Raw genomic sequence first — 24,733 nt, forward strand, 5'->3', positions numbered from 1 at the left:
AGCTAAATGCAATGTCAAGTTGTTTATTAAAATAGGAATAATACAAAGGCTAGAAAAAATTTCAGAAAAGGCCATAGCTATAAAAACAACTCACTAACACAAAATAGCAGCTGTTATATTTAAAGTTTATAGTGTACAAACATATTAACAGAATGATCATATAGTAAAAATACTTAAGTATAATATTTACAAAAATTACACAGTGTAATGTACAGAATGCACTGGGCTATTTACATTAAGGTAAATTAAATAACAGTTACAACGCCATGAGAGCACAGCTGACAATTTACAACACAATTATTTGATCCTCCACATTAACCAAGAATATGTGATATTTGATTTCACTTATCGTATATGTCAGTTGCCTTTTATGAAGCTTTCTTTGTTTAAATTGTTACTTCATAGACTTTCACCTTGGTTTTAACCTGTGCAATGCTATAAGAGGATTGAATTTGCCCTCAAACTATGATTAAGGCCACAGTTATAATTTAAATGTATACAGTCATGGTCATTGAAACCAACCGCAACGACAATTACTCAACGGCTGATGGGAAAGCCTCTAATATTAATGTTTCTTCCTTTGTTGCTATGTACCATTTTCCATGTGATATTCAGAACAGTCATCTCAGAGCTGAGAATAGAATACATTGTTAAACTTTTTCGTAGGAGCCACACAAATATGAGTAAAATACACTTCGTGCATAATGACTGGGGACTCATTTGGCCATTTTGGCATCATTTAGAGCATTTAGGGCTACAGGCATCAGCTGGCTATTTGCAAACTTTAGCTAATTCAGAAATGGTCGTAGACAGAGACATTTGTAAGAAAAGCTAACTTTTTCTAGTCCAACTGATTGAGTAAATACCCTCATCAGCACAAGTTGATCTCTTCTATCAAACATCACACAAATAAAATCATAAGCAAGTGGTCATTTGGGTGGCCATGTAGCCAGTGATAATGTGGCTATCTCCTGTATTGGTTCACTTATTTGGCTTTATTTTGACAATCTTAAATGCAAGAAACTTGGTGTAAGATGTTTCCGTTTTTTGTTTTATTTTTGTAAATAACATTTTCTTATCTCTATTTTAATCTAATGCCCATATTTCTTTCATGCCTTTAACGTGGAAGTACATCATAATGATAAAAGTACCGCACAAGTTTTTGTGTTTGTGCATGTGTTTGTGTATATACAGTATGCGCATGTTAAAGTCTGGGCAGAACAATACTTATTTAGCCCGCAACAAGCACTCCTAAATTTAAAGGTTAAACCAAATGAGGCATACTGTAACCTAGCATGTTATTTCATGTTTGTGTGGCTACTACCTGTGAGTCAAACATGCATGCATGCAGTCTTCTTGTTATTTCTAATTACTCTCAGAACAAAAACACAAATTCTAAATATCATACCAAAATCTGGATTTCTTTTCAAACCATGTATTCTGCTAATTTAAAAAAATAAATATACCTAACTATTACTTACAAGCTACCAGTCTCTTTAAATATCGAACATAATCAGAGGCACGAAGAAGCCATTACATTACATTATTACTTAGTGAACCAAAAATATTCCAGATCTATAAGACCTATAATATCTTACAGCACAGCAGAACCATACTCAATAAATCTGCACTATGTACATAAGGAGTCTATTTCCATGAAACAAAAAAGTATAAAATATCCTACTGACCACACACAGCCCACCAGGGGCCAAATTTCCCTCCAAACTGGAGACCAAATAGCCATGTTATATTTGGCATGACTCTTCTCTCTCTCATGCTACAAATATTAGCATTCGATTTTGGAGAAGTTTGCTCAGTCCTACTTAGACCCTCTCATGGGGAATCTAACAGTTACAACTAACTGGGGAAAAGGTAGTCCAGCTACTGCACACAATTAGCACTGCATGGTTTGCCAAGGCTGCTGCAGTTTGCATTTCAAGCAGCAATAGTGTATTTTATATACCTAAACTACTGGTATATCTGAAGCCAAATATTGACCTTTGCTGGATTAGAAGCTTGACTTGATCACAATTTTTTCATTGGGACTCTAAGTGTCTATACTACCTAATAGATACCTTTTCATGCTTATATCTTCCTCTCTTTTTGGTATTACCATAGTTTTTTTGGATTATATCAGAAGGTGAATTAATACTTATCATTTTTGCTGTGATAATTGTAAGGTATCCTTAAATGTATGATCAGATTAGTATATTTGTTGACATTAAAGAACACCACAATTATCCATCTGCATCAAATGTGTTGGAAGTAATAAGACATGTTTTGCAGTCCCGCTCAACACAGGTCCCAGTCCCAGGAGGGTACCTCATGTGGTAACCTCCAGATAACTGGGTTTTGTCCATATTCAAGTATATTCCAGGAGATAATACTGAGTCATTCTCATTGTCTTTGTTTGCATGGCTTCAGAAATTCTGAACATGTCAAAATACAATTAGTATGCCGTCAATGTGCCAGAGACTTTGGTTGTAAAAAATTATTTTAAGGCGAAAAACCGGGACGTCTTCATTTGCAAAGTGGAAGAACGGATGAGATTCCAATCGGTTTATCCAGTCTTCAATCACTAATCTGTCATCTCCGTAAAATGACAAATTCAGCCACAAAATCCCCAAATGGGCACTTTCCGTTAGGTGATTTTCCTCATTTATCCCCTGTGGTCCATGCTGGAGCGGTCTTGGAATTTGTTGGCCCAAAGCCGTCGCCCTCCTCTTGCAGGCTGTGGTAAAGTCATGCATGGGGTTGATTTTCACACCACACGATCAGTTTCTCTCCAAACTAGGGTAAAGTTTGAACACTTTGTATATCCACTCAGAGTAGAAAGCAACATTAACAAAAAGTGCAGGCTGCGATGAGGCGCATTTTGTCCTTTGGATGCTCACGCCAATGATGACTTTGCGCTCATGTTCCTGGCAAACCAATGGGCCGCCATTGTCTTTCTGCAAGAAAGGGTAGAGGACGACACATCAGAGACATTATACTGTACTGTTGTCAAACTAAACCAAACTGTATAAAATGCTGATACAACGCTTAAAAAGTCAGTTTACACAAAGAATAAAAAAGACTTAAAAAAGAGAATGTTTGTTTGCCATTTAACATCACTCACTGCTTTCTGATAGATTCATTTACATTTGACACTTCTGATATATGTCGATATATGTTTGATATATGTTCGATGTCAACCATTTTCATTGGGACTAGTTTTTCAGATAAATAAGTAGTAGTTAAGTAATGTACATTCATGTTGCATTCAGGTCCTTTCTGTTCTTACATCACATACGCCTTCTCCTCTCTTGCCACCGGCACATATTCTACTTTCCCCAGCATCCCCTTTAATTTGTGAGCACATGTCATTGTTGACCATGGGCATGGTCAATGCGTTCAGTGCATCATCGTATCCTGCGTCTGAACAAAGAAGGATATGCAGTGTAAATGTTACAGACATTCTTTTTGTATGAATAATGGTTGAAATGCAAAGTGGCATGGCATATAGGTGAAAGAAGACAGTACTTTTAGTTTCCCCCCATCCATACATGGTGCAGTTGGTGCCTTCGGTGATGTGACACTCTTTTACTGGAAGATGAATAGTGGAGGCACCTTCAGACACAGGGGCCGGACTAGAACAAACAAAATAATAGTCATAATTAACTAATTTTATAAAATAAAACATACTGTATGTGCACAAAAGAGGCACGTAAGGCAAATAAGAGATGTAATTTTTTTTTAGATCAATAAAAATTGATGTGGTGAAATTGGTACAATACAAAAGATTAAATAGTTTTCCATATCACTAGTTATGCTCTAACATTAGGACATAAATTAGTGGAAACCTAGTAAGTAGTTGAGAACTTACTCTTCTAGTTTCAGCATAACCAAATTGGATCCTTCTGGGCCACATATCAGGCGAGAGATGCGTAGTCTCGGGTGGCTTGAGGATTCATTGAGGTGGCGCAGACCAACCTGCACACTGTAATCCTTGAGATCTGGAACACTGATGACCACAAGGACCAAGATGTAAGTTGTAAACCTACCTGTAACGTTACTTAAAGAGCGGGCAACCGGGCTTGAGAAGTTAAAACTTTTAACAGAAAGCCTGCGTTGCAAACTGGAGGTGTGGGGTTTGAAAGAAGTGGGTATTTATGAAGCAAGAATGATTTAATAAAATATGCTATCAGATTGCATTGAGGGAAAAGTATGATCCAGTATTATTGAAGAATGAGATTGGCCCATACTAGAGTCAGGATATCTTGGACTCTGCTGCTTTGATCTTTTTTAGTGAGTCCACCAACTTTATGGAAAGTGCAACACTAAAATTGCTGGAGTACTGCTTTAAGGTACTGTACAGCCTTTATTAGACCTACAGTGCTCTCACCTTTGACAGACAAATTTGAGCAAGACAAAAAGCAAAGTCTTAAAGCAAACCATGTTTTTCCACAACACACATCAGGCCTAAAATATTAACTAAAAGCCACTGATGTACACCATATGCAATACGTAGAGAACTGTACATAACTGCAGAGATAGGGGCATTTTCTTTAAAGCCACTACTTCAGATGTGGAGATATTATATGTATATGACTGGCTCTGACACAGAAAATTAAAGAAGTTAAACAGATCTTCAGGGCAAACCATTCTGTTCCATATCTCAGGTCAGGCCTGTCTGGGAGTAAGTAACCTTCCGTAAACAGGATACATCCCACATCTTTACGTTAAACAGTATTAAAAAGAGGGCAGCAACCCAAAAAGAAAAAGTTTGAGAGATAAATGGAAAAGGTCAACAAGAGAAGGATGTGGTAAAGGTTTGTCAGACAGAGATGAAAAGGTGGAATATTACCAGGAGGTGAAGCACTGTTGGTCTGTCAAAACCCAATCTTCTCTGATTAATGAGCCCCCGCACAAATGAACCTTCCTAAGAAAAAAACATTACAGTAGGATAAAAGCCTAAAAACAGATACATTTGAAACATTTTGGAAAAACACAGATGTGAAATGACTTACTCTCTTTGGATGCTCACAACCCAGCTGCCATCTGTACCTTGCACTTGGTGTCCTCCAACGATTCTTGTGTTTATATGCACAAAGCATGATATCTTGGGCCCAGTTAAAGCTAAACGAGAAGACATTTTTATGCTGCATTTTAGATGGATGTGTTATTTACATGTTAATGTGGGGGGAATGTTCATTAAAACTGCAAAAGGCAACCATAAAATATGATTTGTTTGGTCAGGTACACGACAACAGACAGATTTGATATAAAGAGTAAAAAGAAAAAGGGACAAGATTATAGATAAGAGGACGAGGAAGAGGACTAGACTGGTAAAAGCCAGATAAGCCAAAGCAATACTCACTGATCGGTTGAGGAGCCACTGTAGCTGATTCACCTGATAGAAGTAAAGAAAAGCACAACAGTAAGAAGAGAATCCACAGCAGCAGCAGGAAATAATTTAGACCACTGACCATACATTGACACACAAAGCATGAAACCTCATTGAAAAAGGCACCCTTCTTTACTTTATAAAGACTTATCTCTAAATCATTGTTGGAGGCTATAACACTCAGCAACCACAGCAAATAAATTTGCTCAAGACTTCAAAACCTTCATGGAAGATATGTTTTACATTATGGAAATTATTGTACAGCCATTTAAAAGAGGCTCTTAAATGCGGCCATATTGAAACCAGCCAAAGAAAATGGTGGGTCCGGCTGCTTGAGTGTGTTTTCTCTAATAAAAGGATGGCAGCAGAGACCTGCATCTGTTTGATGTTTGAGCATCATGTATTCTCTGCCAAAGACCACAGCTAACAGATTACATAAGCCACTAGACAAGCTGTATGACAACAAAGTTATGACATTTTAGTTGAAGTCAACAAAGGCTGCAAAGCTAGACCACTTGTGTTATTTCATTGCACTGCACCCATATACCAACACTGTCTCCTTCTTTATACTGAATACCAATTAATAATGCTCGTTCAGAAGCAGCTGGGATCTAAATATGGCATTGTTCACATACTTGACTATGTATTTTTTGTTTAACTGGAAGATTAAAGGGGTAAGGGGCACTGATCAGGACCAAATAGTCCCTGGCTGACACTGAAATATCTAACCATGGTGACATTTTATGAGTAGAAGCATTAGCTTTAACAACTTTCTGCCACTTGTTGTTGTTGTTGTTGTTGTTGTTGTTTGCTCAGAGTCTGCTGCTGACCTTACTACACATCCTAATATACTTAGACGAGTAGTGTTAATTTCTGCGGACTAACACAAGATACACTCCAACACATGTTGTATCTGTTATGTGCATACATATTTAAAAGCAAGTATATCACAGGCAAAGTGATGAAAATATGTTTTCAAATGAATGGACAGTGTCAGTTTGGGGAATTCCCTGAAACCAACAGTCCACACCTGCTTTCTGCAGCAATTAGCCAGTTGCCCACAAGTGTGAAAATGTGCAGACCTCCAAACAGCTAATTCTTTTCTCAACATTCCGCACATTCCTACTTTTAACTACAGCATGTATATATACACACATACTTACATCAATTGCATCTGTATTGGCAGCAATAGATGTGCTGTGCTTTCAGAAATACGACCAACATAGGAATCAAAGTTCTAAACATTTCTAAATGCTCATGGAAAGACACACACTTTGTGTTTTGAATTGAACTCTCACCACTGGAAATAAACACTGCCTGTTCATTTTTCACTTTAACAGATACATACTTCCACTTTATCATTAACTTCCCCTCCTCACTTCGACAGTGAGATTTTAGCTCTAACTTAAAAGGAAGCCATTTTTTGCACAAATGAACAATGCTTTGGGGCTTGTTTTGGGAAATAGGCTACACGTATTCACTTTCTTGCCAAGAGTTAGATGAGAAGACTGATACCGCTCTTGTGTCTGTAGGATAAATTTGAAGCTACAACCAGCAGTTGGTTAGCTTAGCTTAGCACGGAGACTGGAAACAGGGGGGAACAGCTAGCCTGGCTCTGTTCAAAGTTCAACCAATCCACCTACCAGCACCTCTAAAGCTCACTAATTTAACATCTTATAGCTCGTTTGTTTTTAATCCACACTAAAACCCAAGTGACAAAATGATACGTTGTGGTTTCAGTGTTTTGAGTCTTTGTGCTAAGCTAAGCTACCAGCTGCTGGCTCTAGAAACCGTACAGACCTGAGAGTGGTATTGATTTTCTTATCCAACTTTTGGCAAGAAAGCGAATAATATCAAACTACTCCATTTAAGGTCTGATGTAACACAGATGTATCTACTGTTACAGAGACAGAGGTTATTTAAGCCACTCACAGTGCCGCAGTTTGCAGTAGTCCCAGGCCAAACGGTTATTTGGATTGGTGTAACACCAGGGGCCATGTTTATCCCGGTCCGGGTTCCGGCAGTAGTTCTTCTCCAGCCCTACATGGGATTCTGTAGAGTGAGAATCCCCACTGTAAAACACACAAATACAGATTCTCATTCTCATTTGTTATTTTGCACACATAACTAACACTGGGCCACGTCTAATGAAGATTGATACACACACTCTAAGAACACACAAGCATGTGCATACATGGGGTCGCATACACACCATCACTCCCACTCTGTACATCCACACTGTAAGTAACCATGGTATGCCTGGAAAGTCTGACTCTGGCTTTCCTATAGTGCAATGAATCCACTGCATTCTCTGCACAGAGCCCGTAGAAGGAAACACAGAGTTTTATGAAGAGTACTCATGGGAGTATGAAAGTATGCACTCTAAGCATTCAGCAGGGCTGAAACCAGCAGGAGCCACATCCTCTATAGAACCATTTAGTTGTGCTCCCCATTTGTAGGAATTCACATTTAATTGTGTGTCTTTTTGCAATGTTGCATTTGGCTCTATGAGAATTAAATGTAATCTTCTCAGATATCCAAAATATTACTGAAAAGCAATTACTCAGTGGGAGTTTGGACACACACGCACAAAAATAATGCTAAGCAATGGCCGACAATTTGTCAGGAGGTGAAGATAATTCCACATCCCAGGAGAATGTTAAACAAGCTGTAGCTCTCAGCAGTTTTTCCTGGGATGACCCTTGACCTTGTGCAGGGTAGCCAGCATGTCTGGCTGCAGTCTATGCGAGGGAGCTGATTGGCTTTGATCTACTTTCCTCAGAAAGCACTTCCTGGGGTCAGGGGTCGGCTCTGGAACATGTCCATCTGTCTGTGCCATTTTGGCTTTTAAAATTCCTGTAAATTAAGTAATTCCAACAGCCTGACTTAAGCATGAAGCAACAACCCTGGAGTGGGCAACGTTTCTGTCAGGATGGGTCACTTGGAGAGCACAACAGGGTTTCCTCTCGTCAGATAGATGAATAATAATTGGGCCTGGTATTGACCCCCTGATTTCCTCTTGGTGTTTGTTTTCACTGCTTAGCTTCATTCATATGAAGGGGATTTTCACAAGGCAAAGGGAGCTAAGTCATCAACAAACACTCATCAACTGAGCTAAAAAGAATGTGAGCTTCTCAACATCTCCAGGGTTTCTCATATTTACTGTAATAAATCCAAAAATGACCCCAATGCGTCATCAGATGTTAAGGAAACATGCTAAGTTGAAAAACCATCTTTTCTGACAACAATGCTAATGCTAGTATTTTCTCCTTTTGAAATTTCCATTCCGTGACAGAATTTCTGTTTGTGTTTTGGCCTGTGTGTTGTTATCAACTGCCCAGTTTGACAGCCAGGCCGGGTTGCCAGATATGCCTGTAAAATGTAAACCCAGCGCGCTACAGCTATAACGTTAGTACAGCCATGAAAGCAGCAAACAAACGAACAGGATCAACGGAGATAGATTCTACCTGACCTAAAAAAAACCGGCATGTTTCTAACAGTTGTGTGACCAGAGACGTAACAAACCCAGGGTAAATATTGGAGATGTATTTGAAAGATGGAGACAGCTTAGAGCCCAAAAGGACGCAGAGTTGGCTAATTTCCTCCTGTACAGATAAGCATTACCTTCAGTCTAATTTATCACGGCTACAAGGGATGGGCATTTTATGTCATTTCAACATTCATGTACTCACATTGAATTATATAGCTACTCGAGTTGGTTACTCGCAAAAACAATTGAGACAGCGAGGTTGTTGTGTTTTTAGCGGTTCCTACCGTAATTCAAAGCCGAAAAAGTGTGTCTGTCAGTTGGGTACAGAGCTCCGCGTGAGCACGGGCTTTTATGACTGTCGATATAGCCAGCATCTAACGTTAGCTACTCCGCTGTGCTGTGAAGTAATGTCTGGCTATGTGAGACAAGCATCTAGCAACATTGTTGTGGATGCTGTGGTCTCAGCCTTGCAACCTCCATGAACTTCGTGTCTGGGGAGGAGGGGGCGGGGGAGACGACTCTCTCCAGTATTTTGAATTTGTAATGCAGTAACTATTTTAAACACTAGCTGTCAGTATTACATATTGTACCTTTAAGCTTGACTAGGAGTTAAAAGAAAGAGCAAAACAAAACAGTTATTATGCAGAATAAACAACTGTGTTACCTGTTTATGTGATGCGACCAGTCTGCACAGGGAATCCCCGATCGAGTTATGGATAAAGTGCCCCTGTACGTCTCTCCGTTGTCTTCATAACATTCTAAGGAAGAAAAGGGATATTATTACTTCAGACCATCTTGTTAAATATTCCCAGGATAGCATAGAATTACTCAGCCCAGCAGTTTCTCAAACACTTAAATGCAATCAGTGAGTGAGCAGTACCCAAAGAACTACATAGGCTACATGATTTCGGTGGTGGCTGTCTTTCTCACTGATGCAAACATAACATAATTAAGTTCAGATTTTTGGCTTCTTTTTGTGGTTTGGATGACTTGGATGTCAAGGGCCCCTGTGTAACTGGTGGTAGAAATATTTAAACCTTACTATGTCTGTTCTTAAACAGAATCAGAAGTGGGGCTGTAGTAAGTTATGAACAGACTGGCTGCAGTTTAACATGTGTGGTAATCTTACTGTAAATGTAAAGCAGAGAAACATGGGAAATGACAGCAAGCAGTAATGCCGAAGTCTGGTGTTGTTCTTCCATGAAACGGAATTCATTGGGCAGCACGCTGCCAAGTGCCCCAGTCCTAATGGAACTATATAAAAAGTGTCTGTGTAACTTTACTTTGCAAAAACATGCACATGGCTTTCGACAGCAGTTTTTGTTCTGTATTCCAATCACATTATTCAAGAAACAACATTGATATTTGAAATTCTTTTGTAGTGTATTGCTTAGAAAACACCAGTATTCTTAAATTAATAGTTTGACATTTTGGCAAATACAGAAAGTTAAATGGGAAAATTGTTACCACTCATATCTGTGAGGTAAATATGTAGCTAGAGCCACCAGCTAGCTTAGCTTAGCATAGAGACCAGGAACAAGGGTAAACAAAATCAGCTTACCAGCACCTCTAAAAATCACTGATTAACACATTATATGTTGTTATGTTCACATAGTTACAGCCCACAACTTCCTGTAAAACCACAACTTTTTGGTTTTACATTTCTGTTGCTGTGCAGATTTAACAAACAAGAAATAAGGCATTAATTAGTAAGCTTTAGGTGCTTGTGGATTTTCTTACCTGTAGACAGAGCCAGGCTAGCAGCTTCACCCTCTTTCCAGTCTTTGTGCTAGGCTAAGCTATTTAGCAGCTGGCTCTAGCTACATGTTCACAGTGAAAGTGGTATCAATTTTCTCGTCTAACCTTCAGAAAGAAAAGAAATAAGCCTATTTCCCCAAATGTTGAACTTTTCCTTAAAAATTTAAGTTGTACAGTAATTTACCTATTTTTTGTGTGGCCTCAGCATCACACCTGGGGATGTTGGTGCAGTTGGCTATCCTCTGATTAGGGTCTGTAGTGAAGCACCATGGGTAATCTGCACCATCAGGGTTACGGCAGTAGTTCTCTCTGAGATCTCTAAAACACATACACAAACTACAATTTAAATGATGGTGCTGATGTTGTTGTTGTTTTTTTGTTTTTTTTTTCATTCATTTTCATTTCATTCTCATAATTTTTCTTTTTGGCATTTCAACAGACAAATGCTCAAAATTAACAAATCACATCCTTGACACAGCAGACAGAAATTAATCCAAGCTGTCAAGGGGCCATGATACAACCATTACTCACTTGCATTTGAAGTTCTGAGGAAGAAAGGAGTGGGTATGGGGCGACTGTGAGTCCCAGCGCTGACATGTCACACCCTCAGGAGTGACATTCATTGTGCCTCGGTAATCTGTGCCTTTTCCCTGGACACAGGATGTTGTTACATTGACATCTGTGTCCTCACTCGAGTCAGAATCTAGCAAAAAAGTAAAAGACATAAATTGTAATTGTGAGTGTAAGCATGAGAAAGAAGGGTTGCTAAAGACAGTGATATGTAGAAACCGAAGGCAGAGGGAGGAAGGGGCGAGAAGAAGGGAGAAAATAATCCCCAGAAGAATGTGTCGTGTTTAACATAGAGACAGATGATCAAAAACAGTTGTACTCCCTGCCTTCACCCCCCATACATTTGTAGAGAGTCAGCAGCTTCAGGTTCCTCTGGGTTCACATCAGCGAGGATCTGACCTGGACTCACCCCACCGACACCATCACAAAGACTGCTAAACAATGGCTCTTCTTCTTCCGCAGGCTTAGGAGGTTCAACATGGACTCCAGGCTACTCTAAAACTTCTACAGGTGCACTAAGAGTATCCTGACTGACTGCATCACCACCTGGTATGGCAGTTACTCCCCCCTTAACCGTAAGGCTCTACAGAAGGTGGTGAAAACTACTCAGTACTTGACCGGGACAGAGTCATCATCCATGGGGGACCTCTACAGCCGGTGAGGCAAGAAGAAGACCAACAGGATAATCAGAGACCCAAATCACCCAGGCCACAAACTGTTCTGCCTGCTGCTGTCCACCAGACGATACTGCAGCATCTCTCACCACCAGGCTCAGAGACAGCTTCATCCCACAGGCCATAAGAATTTGGAACTTCTGAGCTCTGGACTAATTGACTCATCCATGTCATTTTACCCTAAAACCATCACTTTATCTTTATATACTTTTACGTACTGTGTTACAACTGTTTTCACCTCGTATATATATATATATATATTCTTCTCATGTAGTAAATGCATACATTTACTACATTCATGTTTACATTCAGCTTACTCATTGGAAATTACTGTCTTCCAGGAATGTACTTTACCTTATTTCACATTTCATAAAGTACATATTTATCCCTATATTTTAACTTACACTATTTTTTGTCTGGTACCTTAGATTCTCATTTAGTTTTTTGTGATTTTCTGTTTCATACTAATTTAATTAGCATTGTTAAAGGGAGCCTGAGACCCAAGATTTTCAGTGACGACTGCTTCTGTAATTGTTGTGCATCTGACAATAAATAACTTGATTCCTAACTTAAAACCTTGTCTCAGCTGTGATAGGGAACTTTCTGTGTATTCATAACATTGGTGCCCCACATTCTTGCACCTACAGTAGGGACCTCCACAACAATATGCATTTAAATTGCTGACGGCACACGATGTCACAGATTGTTGTAAGAAAAACCTGGAGCCTGATCATACTTATGAATACATCTTTGCCTCAACATTAAACATTCCATTTCTGTTTCTGGTGAATTTGTTTATTGCAACCCAACCAAAGATATCACATCCAACCCGGTCTGGCTGGGGCAACTTTATCCACTGGAAAACTATTTCAAACATCTTTAGATGGAATTCTGCAGGAATAGCAGTACATGGGGAGCGACTTCTCCCCTCTGGATTTCTGTCTCTGTTTCTTTAGCCTTTGACAAATGAGATGGGAGAAGATGGAGGAGGAAAGGGAATGTTTTGAGGCAGAAATGAGAAGGTGGATGGAAAAGAGGGATTCTTTGGCTTGATGTAATGCATGCCAGTGTCTGTGTGCACTGCGTGGTACAGGTCAATGGTTTTTATCTTTCTGAGGGCAGGCATTGAGGGATGCACACATCTGGACAAATGCAGATCCTCCACCCTCGCTGTAAATCATAACATGTACTGTAAACTACATGTGTGTATGTGTCTGACAGAGACAAAGAGAGATGCTCCGTGTGTATGTGGGTGTGCATGTGGGAATATTTCATTGGGCTTTCAAAGAAAAAAAAGAATAAATTCTCCAATGGTGTCTCCTCTTTTTTTCTTTTCCCTCTGTCTTTTGTAGTACATATGAAGGCAAACGTTATGGAAACTACAACTCTGTCAGACTCTGCCAAATGTGATATGACTGAATTTACATTGTTTATCCCCTCAACATATATGTCTAAAAACATATAGGACCCTATCAAATACAATAGGGCTGCAATTAGTGATTATTTTAATAATTATTTAATCTGTAGATAATTTTTTTTACAATTAACCAAGTATTTAGTCTATACTCTTTAGTCTAAAAATTGTGATAGTGAGTAGTCTTCACATTGCTTGTTTTTTAAATCCAAGATCCAAAGATATTCAATTTACAGTGATATAAAATAAAGAAGAGAGGCTGGAACCGGAGACAATTTGGCATTTCCTCTTAGTGAATAACTTCAGGCTGCTTGTGTAACCCCGGTTCTCTGAGTAGCACAAGTGAGATGTCTCAACAGTGTTTTGATTATGGTGGTAGATAGTGCTGTCAAACACGTCAATCCAAAATATCCCATATGTTTTTAACTGGATTGAGATCTGGCTAGTACATATGATTCACATCATTTTCATACTAAGCAAACCATTCAATGGTCCTTGTGTGTCTTGTATGGCAACATCTGCATTCATTATGTTCGTTTAAATTGTCACTTGTTTGTATACTGCACATCATGATTTTCATACCACTAAAACAACTATTAAGCCTTCTGATGGCCATGTGAGGCATCTCTGTATAATAGCCTCTATTGTACAACACTATTTTACAGCCACTTGTCATCTGTGAGTGGTCTCAGAAAAACACTTCTGGCTCACTGAAGTCAGACCCTCCCCTTTTACAAACAACCTATTTACTCTTCCTTGTTGAGGTAGAAGCAGTTGAAGTCAAGCACCACATGAAACACCCAGCCGGAGAAACAAAAGCCTTATTGAGACTCTGGGAGGGGATAAGAAGAGCTTTCTTACTCTGATCACCACAACCACCAAAGTCCTGAATGTAACAAACCCCCTGGCGCACTCAAACCATTAGCAAATAGCACCCAACCACAGAACGTCCAAAAATCAAGCAAGGGATCCTGAATGACATGTCCACTTTCTAACTTTCTAACTTTGTGATACATACTGTTATAAGAATGACTTTGCCCACAAAAACCCAGACTTAGAGTACTGTAAATACAGTACATAGGCTCTTACCACACACAGTAATGTTGCAGTACTCCCACGGAGTTTTGGGATCCATGGTGTAGCACCAGGGGCGAAGACGATTATCTGGGTTACGACAGTAGTTGTCCTTTAAATCTTTTTGCCGATACCTGAGAGAGGAGACAGAGAGGATACCGAGGAGGAAAGAAAGAATTCGGAGGGAGAAATGTGAGTCATAGCAACTGGTGAGGTCTACCTCTCCTGAGTATTAGCGTCAGTTATTTAAGCATCTGTCATGAGTGTGTGCAGCATTGTCCATGAAAAAGGATAGTATATGTGATTATCATCTTTGCAGCTTACTTTTTGGGCTGGAAGTGGTGTTTGTGAGGCCTTATTGAGTCCCATCTCTGGCACTCCTTGCCCCTCTCCGTATGGTCCATTTTGCCCCGGTAATCTTCCCCATTACACGTCATACAGACTTCTGTCAACAAAGAAAACAACATTTATCAAAACTTGCTTCCCTCTAGTAATGAATGCAAACACAACATATGACTTCAAGATGGAAATAAACTACAGACATATTAATCAAATGTTCAAACACATACAAGATACAAAAGATACATAACAGCAAATTTCTAACATTAATCTAAATTATTTTGACCAAATCTTATTGACCGGTGATGTTGTTTGTCTTACCCTCTGAACACTGTGGTATGCCACACTCCTCGGCTCGTACGTTGGGGTCTGTGGTGTAGCACCACGGACCACCAGGATCGTTGTTGGGATTCCGACAGAAGTTTTCCCTCAGGTCTTGTGTTGGGTACCTATCAGGATAAAACCTACAGGGGAGTAGACAGACATTGTTGAAAGTGTTAACTGATACTGTAAGCTGTACAAATAAATTTTAGGGAGTACTTGCACACTTGGCTGCTCCAGTGGTGTATACAGTACCGTACCTGTCTGCTAGTGTTCTCAGTAACAAACCAAATAAATTCAAAAGGCATTTACATTAAGAATTAAGCTTCATTCTGAGAAATGCTAGTGCCTATAGTGTGACCAGGTTACATTTCAAATCCTAGAATGAACAGTCACATAAATCGTATGCAAAGTAAGTCATCAATATGGTTCTTCTCTTCAGGTTTGCACCTTTTGCATGATTGCCTTACCGATTTCTACCATATCCCAGCTCCCTCATGTGTGAAGCAGGCAGACTCTGTCACAGCACAGTAACCACCAACAGCACAGAACAATGCTACGAACCACTTGGAGCAGACCAAGCAGGTCTTTTGCTGGCAGCCTTTGAACACGTTTAAACCTAATCCCTCTCTGTCATCTGCTACCTCACATCAGTGTGAACAAGCGACTGTAAGACTGTAAGAAAAAGATCCTGGCTAGTCCAAACATATAGGATGTAACAATGAGTAGCAGCATGGGACCCCCATACTAAATGAGCAGTGTGTGAAATGTTTCTTCTGTCAGGGCAGGATGATGAAAAGCTGGCATGTCAGCACCCCCTGATCCATGCCGACCACATTCCCCCCTCCCACCAAGGGAGACAGAAAGGGAAGACAGGAGACAAACTTGTAGTCATAGAAGAAGGGTGAAAAGAAAAAAGTGAAGTGACTGACTTAAGTGCTTAAAAAAGAAAAAGTGAGCAAAATGGAGTGAGCACAAAGGCGAGAGCTCTGTGTTTAATTGATGATTTAAAAAGAAACAACATGTGCAGGAGAAAAGAAAAGAAAAAAGAAAAGAACCAGTCCACCCTCCCTTCAGCAGCTTGTCTGAACACACTACCCCAGACAATGACTCTTTTCTTGGGGGAGTCTGCTCTGCTCTCCCCTCCGTGCCCTGGGGCTTACGCAAGGCTTCTACACTAATGCATAACATCATTCAACCCAGAACTGGAAGAAGTCTCAGGCATTGAACTTAGTGAAAAAGAGAGAAAAGGGCAAGGTCCTGAGCTACAGACCATAGTCCCACCTACAGAAAAATATAACAGGGTTAAATCTAACAGCAACATTTTACTCATGCATGTAACTACAACAAAACACTTGTTCCCCTCATTGCAGCACTCTGCAAAGTGCCAAAACTCACATCTGTTGTGTGTAACTCACAAGCTTGATACATTGCTATCGTAATACAGTATCCTAATTTATAAATGGAATTACAAGGTCCCTCACTTTACAAAAAAGGTTGCATCTGGTGAGAGTCTGTAAAAGGCCGCTGCATGGGAGCAAGTTAGCCATAATGATGTTGCACTAACAGATGTTGGCCAGTTATTCATCTCTTTGCCAAAGTCTGTTCCCATCGGAGCGCAGACACACATGCTTTGCTCTCTGGGCCGGCTAAACATGTTGGTTAGATCTTGTATAACACTAAAGATGAAATCTAGAACTGAAGTAACTGCTGCAAAAATGTCTTGCAGCATGCTACAAAAAGAGAGCAGTGACTTTATGAATCTTAAGACATAAATTATGATTTTTGGAAGAAAGGTGTGACAGCTGACATTTTTAAACTGCTCAAGTAAAAGGAGTAGTGTAATTTTGGAAAATGCACTAATTCACTTTTTTTGCTGAGAGTTGGAGAAGTTCAATACCATATTTTATCTGTTAAATATGAAGCTAAAGCCAAGAGGTGGTTAGCTTACCTTAGCTTAGGTCAGCGTAAAGACTGGAAACAGCTAGCCTGGCTCTGTCCACAGGTTTGTAAAAAAATTGTTTTACCATCAGACAAGCCATGCTAGCTGTTTCTACCTGTTTCCAGTATTTGTGCTAAGCTAAGCTAACTGGCTGTTGGTGCTATTGCTTCATATTTACCGTGCAGACATGAGAGTGGTATCAAACTTCTCATCCAACTCTCTGCAAGCAGCTGTGTGTTTCTGTAGCTGAGCAAGCTCACTGACCGCCCAGTGGAAATGTGTAGAAAAATAAAACAATGTCCCTATGGGAATTAATAAATGATTGCAATGTTATCTATTATTATTAATATGAGCAAACATTTTCCATTCTCCATGCTTGGCTGGGCATTAATACAGACTTCTTTCAGTGCCTTGTTTCAAAAACTAAATATAGTCAACAGGTGGAAGTCCCATTCCTGGAAGGGAACCTCCTGAGAAATCACCCCTGGACCATGCTGATCGGTGAAGCATGAAAATAATAGTTACCTGAAGCTCAAATGGTGCGTGGTTCATTATGGTGGTAATTCTCAAACAGCGGGACAGTCCCATGTTAGGTAACCCCATAGTGGCACTAAATCTCCCTTAAGTAAAGCTCCCTTTGACCCTTTGAAAGTTAAAAGTTGCTGACAAACCGGGGCGATGTTACATTTGCCATCTGGGACGAGGACTGGAACTGTGTGTCAAATAAACAATGACAAAGGATTCCTAATGTAAAGAGCTGCTTCTGGAAAAGGAAGGGAGGAAGAGAGGAGAGGATGGGGATCAACACTGTAATGTGTTTTAATTGTGGGGGATCACTGAACTTGTATTTTCTCTCAGTATGTCTATTGCTTTGTGAGCTCAGCTGGACAACAGAGAACACATGACTTCAGTCTATAAATGTCTGCGCTTTCTTTCTTTCATTCTACCTCCCTTCTGTCTATTTTTCACTCTGCACTTCTTCAAACTCTTATTACTCTGTCTCTCAAACCCCCTCCCTGTCGCAGTTAAAATATCTTGTAACTAATGAGCACCACTAATGAGATGCTGGCACAGAACCATCGTCACAAATTCACTGATCTGTAGCCGAGGGAAAACATCTTTGGGATACACCTGATGAGTGCAGCAGGAAAACAACCTCGATGGAGAGGACATCCCTGCATGTGTTGAAAGAAATTGGACTTGTTTCTGGCTAAACGTTCAGCCGTCTCTGAGCCTCCACCTTCCCTTAACCCCTGAGGTGCAAGGGGATGATCTGAGCATCTATAAATCAGCTGCTGAGGCCTGTTCAATATCAGACACAGAGAAATAGAAAAGGAGCATCCAGGAAGGTGGAAGCAGACTTTGAAGGCTGCTGGTTCAAATCGACAGAAATCTGGCAGGGGGAAGTGAATTTTTCACACCTTCTACTCCTTAAAAAGTGTCATCAAGCAAGGCACTGCACCCTCAAAGTAACATGTGCATGTTTATAACCATTCCTCCTCTCATGAATAGTATTTATTCCCAACAAAAATGTACTTTTCGTACTCTTTCTTGGTTAAAAAGAGAGGACTTACGTGTGTTCATTGATGTTATTATCTGACCAAGCTTGGCAAGTGATGTTTGACTTTGTCCAAGACCTCCTCCCTCTGTAGTTGTCCTTGGTGCCGATGATACACTCCCTTATATAATCTAAGCAAGAGCAAAGGGCATAAAAAACATTTGAAAACATCCATTCATGTTCTCACTTCTACAAACTGTTTCTGTGTACTCTTTATGCGTCGATTTATACACTGTTTAGTCAATTAAAAGTTGATTTGCATTGGCTGCTTTGACCACCTGGAGTATAATTTCCCATGTATGGTCAATAAGACGTTTTTAGAGGGAGTGCTTTAATATTTCCCAGCTTGTGTGTTATTCCCAATAGACAACTCCTAGAAGTTCATTAAATGTCACCGGTGAGAGTTTGCATAAATTTTGCAGTAAATTCTAAAGTGCTAGATTCCACAACCTGCACCGGAGAAAACCTTTTGCGTTCCAACTGTAAACAATGAATTTTTTTGTTTACACGACACTTAAGTCTGCTACATGTTTATGCGTGCGACTCTCCCCACTGGAGTGATTAAACAGCCGGGGGTAAAGGGGGGGTTGGTTGCTTTTATTGTGTCAACAGAAAAACCAAAGACCTTAAAGAGTGGGGAGCCAACACAAGTAGCACAACCTGCAATCACCAACAAACAATTTGCCTGTGTAAATCGGTCTGCACCTGAATGTTCACATGAGAAAAACACCAGAGGGCATAAACTCATCTTTAAGAGGCTTTTGCCTCTAACTATGACAACATTTACCTTTTTTTTCATACAAAGTAAAGTTGACATTGGCCTGCTTCTGCACACCATGGGTGAAGCGGTCAAAAGGAAGCAAGTGGCATTTCCTGTTGTGCCGCTGAAAGTTGAAAGCCCTGTAGAAACACACGGGAAGTAGTTGAGAGATGAACAAACGATAAACAACAAAAATGTAAATACTGGGTTTAACACAGGAGGAGAGTATGAATGAGGGGAATGTTTCAGGGGAAACCTAGAAAGAAAATAGAACTCACCTGCAGTTTTTCTTGACCTTCTTGCACTTGCGTGCGCAGTTTTCCTGCGATCGGCTGTTTCGTACCAAAGGGGGCTGAGGGCAGTCTGTGCAAACCAGCACGTGACTCTCAGTCTTCTCATACTTCTGTAATGACTGATGAGTCCTTTTACAAAAACCTGCAAGGATGCAAAGACACAACATGCTATCTGAATGTTTTGGTACAGCCATTAGATTGGCTGTTTGGTTGGAAGAAGATGGGACCTGCTAATGCCAGGTTCATCTCATTTTGTAGATACCGTCTGTTTCTGATATGGAAATACCGTTCACATGAACATACAAGTTGTAAGCATGACTTGAAAACTCAGAATACGGAATTGGTAAATATGGAATATGGATGATCAGTCAGGCAAAGTCTGTAATTAAACCCACATTTTCTGGATATAGTGTTATATTGTCAATGCACAGTATTTTTAACCATTTACATAAAAACACTTTTCTATCATAGAACTGTCTTAAGTTGTCCACTGACGTGAATGCTTGCAAGTCTTAAACACTGGTTTCCTCCCCATCTCTACCATTCATCCCATATGGTATTAAACACTACAAGGACTGATTTAGCCAGTGGCCAGCTCTGTGAGGACTGCTAAGGTGGCATTGCTCTCTAAAGCCACCAGCATTAATTCTGTCTCCATTATGGTTCATATTTTATATTTCTTTTCCCAAATAGATATCACTTTCCTCTGCAGGGTTATTTAATGGCATGTGATTCAGAATAACAGAAAAAACCCTCTTTCAAAGGGCATCCTGGCTTGCATGTTGTGCCCCCCTCTTTCTGTTCCCTTGGTTTCTGACTGTATCTACACTTCAGCTATCAATTATAGACTGGGAGACATGGCCAGACATGGCTGTAAGCAAACTGTAGTCGAAGGATGCTTTCGTGGACAGCTGGCTGTTGATCGGTGTTTTAAGCCCCCAACGTCTCCTTCCAGGCAGCGCTGCCTGGAAGGCACTAGGATTAGGCAATGGTTATGGTTATGGTTATGGTTATGGTTATGGTTAGGGTTAAGGTTAAGGTTAGGGTTAGGTGCCTTGAAGTCAACGGTTGTAGCCCCGCCTGGAAGGAGACATTGGGGGCTTAAAACACCATCGAGCCAGCTGGCCACCCAGTTCATGTATGACAGTGAAATAATTTTCATATTTGCTACACTTCCTCCGTGCCAAAACTCTGAAACCAGTGTTCATGGCTCCCGCTGTTCTAATAGTCCAATTCCAGGAAATATTCTCATCAATTTGACAGATTCCGCTTCATCACCAGCATCTTGACAACAGTGGTGACATGTTGCTCGATGGTGTTTTAAGCCTCCAACGTCTCCTTCCAGCCATGCTGCGACCATTGACTTCAAGGCACCTAACCCTAACCTTAACCTTAACCCTAACCATAACCATTGCCTAATCCTAGTGCCTTCCAGGCAGCGCTGCGTGGAAGGAGACGTTGGGGGCTTAAAACACCGATAAATGGCCAGCTGTCCACGAAAGCATCCTTCGACTTCAGTTTGCTTACAGCCCCATGCTTGTTGCATGTTAGCAACCGCACTGCTGAATCCTACTGAAACATCATTGGGCAAATCCCGAATCCCTGAAAACTGTGCTGTTTTGCATCTCTTGAGGAGAAAACCTTATTTCAGATCATGCTTTAGCTGTGCTGGCCAAACCGTGGTAGCGTACTAGTTTATGTGTCTAAAAATTAAGCATGAAGTGTGTCCAGGATCAAAACCCAGCTCAAAATTCTTCACAGCACTCCCGCTTCAAACCAAGGAAGCTGCCTGAGAAATGGGTGCTGAACTGAAGACAGCCAAGAGAACAGAGTGATGTCCATCCAACAGGCTGATGCACTCCAGTGCCTCAGTTGGAGATTTGATGCTCATGAAAGCACATCTCGTATTTTACTGCTTTTAGAATGATCCACAAATCCACTTTTTTCCCCAATACTTTTTACTACTTCATGGTATTTGTAATGCTACAGTTTTGTTATTGTAGATGCATTTTCATGGATATCCGTGATTCCTACATAATTCCTACGGTTACTTGCATGCATGACTCCTTAGCAATCATGAAAGTCTCCTTTTGTTTAATGACAGTGAAAACATTTTTATTCCTTATTTTGAGCAACAAAAGCGGCATTTATCTTTTAAGTGAACAAACCAAGATGCAGTTGGAATTCCCTTTTCGCAGGCATGCGTTGATGCAACTCATCATTTCTATTAACTAATAAAGTTTTATGCATACATTTTAGGTATAGTATCTCAGCTATTGGCATAGAAAACATACAGTATGTGGAAAAATGGAAAACTGCCAGAGTTGGATAAAGAACATGTAATTAATTATTTTTCGTTTTAGTAATAGGCCTTTGTTGAGAGCCATTTCTTTGGAAGAAGTACATCAAAAGAGAATATCATTGCAGAGAGATTGGCATGTATATTAGATCCAAGTGGGTTCAAAAGCAGGACAAAACCATATTTTAAGTTCATATCCTCTGTGATACAAATCATTCATTTTTACCTACTGGAAAAAAGTTAAGAGCCCATCCTTCAGCAGAATGGAGTTCTACTGTAAATGCTTGTTTCGGAGGACTATAGCAACATCTTTAAATGCATTGTATTTAGTTACAATAGTTTTCAGTTTATAATTAGGGGCAAGTGCGATATACTGTAAATCACACAGGGATATCTCAGGCTACCGAGTTACAGCTACATGCTCCTGTGCCAAGATCCGACACAAGAAGTTGTGTGTGTACTTAGGATATTGTAAACTGTGGAGCGTTTAGAGGCTCCTCATGGTTGAAAATGATTTTTTGTGAGGACTTGTTATTAATGTTTAGGCTCCATTGGACCACATCTGGCACTCATCACAGTGTTGTTCCAGCCCTGATGTCTGGCCAGGCTGCTCAATTAGATTTCACTTAGTCTCTTCCTCTCCTTGCAGTCGGACTCCTGCTATCTCCAAATCCCAAACGTTTGCTGAAGTTGGAGATTATAATAAAACGTGCTTTATGGGTGAGTGTGAGAGAGGTGAGATTTAATGAGAAGAGGCAGCCATAGCTTACATGGATCCTGCTTTCAGTTTGGAAAATGTAGATAGGAAAGGTGAATGACTGACACTCTGACCTTCCTCAGGAACTTCCAATTAGGTGCCCTTGAGCAAAGAACTTAAGTGACAGCTGGATAAGTATTTTACTGAAGCTTTTCTAGAAAATAAGCTGCAAAGAATCAACTATTGATACAGTAATCACAAAATGTATACATTTTAAGGCAGTGTTGAGGAAAAAACGGTATGATATGAACAACAGGAAAGTAGCAGGTTAAAGGTGTGCCTCTGTCTGGGAATTAAGCAGACATTACATCTGCTTCAGAGAGTGCAAAATGTGGAACTGGGCTCAGCAGCCAGATGTTACCCCACACACACACACACACACACACACCCCTCTCTCTCTCTCTCTCTCTCTCTCTCTCTCTCTCTCTCTCTCTCTCTCTCTCACACACACACACACACACACACACACACACACACACACACACACACACACACACACACCTCTTTTCTATCTCTCTACCGGGACAAACGCACGAATACCAGAGTCCGGGGCGCGCATTTTACTTTCCCCAACTCCAGGGCAGTCAGAGGTCAGGGTCGGCACCCTTGGAGGTGGTAACTATGGATTCAGTGCTTTACTCAGTGACATGTCAGCGGGGCGGATGTAAGCCGGGACACTAGTGTCTGTAAGCATGCGTTAATCTGCGCTTTTTAAAGGAGCGGCACGGAGTTCGTTTGGATGCGTTTAAATGACGGTTGGTCGTGTGCGACCCAGGCTGTGCTGCGACATTAAAGGAAGACATGCAACGCATCCTCTTGGTCAGTCCAAGTGATGCAGGAGTGTCTAATACCTAAAATGACCGGGACCAATATCAAAAGTTTAATTACAAGCAGAGACGTCAGCAGATGCACTTCAAATTAAGCGATTTGGCACGGGTTTTTTGATTACCAAATAATATTGCATAATACAATTTAAATGCATTAATTATACTGACCTTTAGATCTATTTGCAAATTTGCGATTAGAAATGTAAATTAAATGGTAAACATAAATAGGCTAATGGGAACCCCAGGGGAATCAATGGATTTCTAAAATAAGGAGCAATTTGATGAGCTGCTCAATTATTTCATTCAAAGTTTTGTTGTAGGCTACCACACAGTTATTGAATGTTTGGAATTATACTCTCCCTTAAAAACAGCTTTAATTATCTTCAAACATCATTAAATTGTGAGCCACAGTAATTAATCAAAGAGAGCAAGCCGAATCAACAAGACAGGCAACATGCAAGACAGGGCAAGTTCATGCAATGCCATTCATGTTTATAACCAATGAATTAAACCGATTAAGAGCAGCATGCACATTTTTAAAAGTAGGCTGCTTTACGCCACGTCCTGATTGACAATATTTAAATTAAAAATATGAGAAAAAGTAGAGTAATTATTTTTTTGGCCCACTTTTCTAACTTGTTTCATTTTCATTACTTTTTTTATTTTACTTTCTATTATGTAGCCTATATTTCTCACAAAGAAGAAATCCGATTAGATTTAGATATGATGCTAAAATGAATCAGTCATGTAGATATTCAACATATCCTAGAAAGCATAGCTCTTACCTGTGCCTAATACAGTGACCACAACACACACCACAGCTTGGTAAATCCATACGTTTGTCCTCATGGTTATGAACTTGAAAGCAGGTTTTTAGAATCCAGATTAATTGAGCGACAGACTCAGTGGTTGTATAAAGTCCAGAGTGGCTGATGACCAGCTAAAGACTTGCCTTCCTCACACAGATGCCACTTTCCCAAGAAACCACACGTCCTCGGTTCAACCCCCTTTTACTTGAGTTTATGCTCCTCTCTATCAGCGTCTCTCCTCACCAGTGTCAAGTCCAGTGGATTAAATAGTGCAACCTCCGGGTGTTACTTTCAAAATAAATCGGATGTGACTCACTGTTCTGCATGTCAAAGTCTGGTGACGTTTCACATTTCATTTGTTTTATATTGTCAACAGATTCCAAAGAACAAAAGCAACAATTAATTGATCCTACCAACAAATATAGTCTGTGTAGCCAAACTCTGGTATAGTTTAATAGACAT

General features: G+C 40.2%; 1 protein-coding gene across 2 annotated transcripts; it reads right to left on the bottom strand.

Moving 5' to 3' along the window:
• Positions 1 to 3: 3 nt before the first annotated feature.
• On the bottom strand, positions 4 to 24,499 carry hgfa (hepatocyte growth factor a). Of its 2 annotated transcripts, none has more exons than XM_031313644.2 (18): positions 24,248 to 24,499; positions 19,565 to 19,721; positions 19,314 to 19,426; positions 18,543 to 18,657; positions 15,027 to 15,169; positions 14,691 to 14,811; positions 14,382 to 14,500; positions 11,166 to 11,337; positions 10,819 to 10,952; positions 9,541 to 9,634; positions 7,319 to 7,458; positions 5,360 to 5,392; positions 5,010 to 5,118; positions 4,847 to 4,921; positions 3,866 to 4,003; positions 3,523 to 3,629; positions 3,284 to 3,417; positions 4 to 2,951 (listed from the first exon to the last, which is right to left on the bottom strand). In XM_031313644.2, the coding sequence occupies exons 1-18, from the start codon at positions 24,309 to 24,311 to the stop codon at positions 2,775 to 2,777; spliced, it is 2,145 nt and encodes a 714-aa protein (XP_031169504.1). In that variant the 5' UTR covers positions 24,312 to 24,499; the 3' UTR covers positions 4 to 2,774. The 2 variants fall into 2 exon arrangements, with proteins under 2 accessions (XP_031169504.1, XP_035852167.1); XM_035996274.1 differs by having other exon boundaries at positions 10,819 to 10,970.
• Between the last annotated feature and the right edge of the window lie 234 nt (positions 24,500 to 24,733).

Source organism: Sander lucioperca, chromosome 20, assembly GCF_008315115.2.
Source record: "Sander lucioperca isolate FBNREF2018 chromosome 20, SLUC_FBN_1.2, whole genome shotgun sequence".
NCBI classification, from domain to species: Eukaryota; Metazoa; Chordata; class Actinopteri; order Perciformes; family Percidae; genus Sander; species Sander lucioperca.

Coding starts and splice junctions, on each gene's coding strand:
- hgfa (XM_035996274.1), bottom strand. CDS start 24,311: ATGAGGACAAACGTATGGATTTACCAAGCTGTGGTGTGTGTTGTGGTC. Junction 14,501..14,690: donor CACCACTTCCAGCCCAAAAA/GTAAGCTGCAAA, acceptor CTCCTCTCTCAG/GTATCGGCAAAAAGATTTAA. Junction 4,922..5,009: donor GTTGTGAGCATCCAAAGAGA/GTAAGTCATTTC, acceptor TTTTTTTCTTAG/GAAGGTTCATTTGTGCGGGG.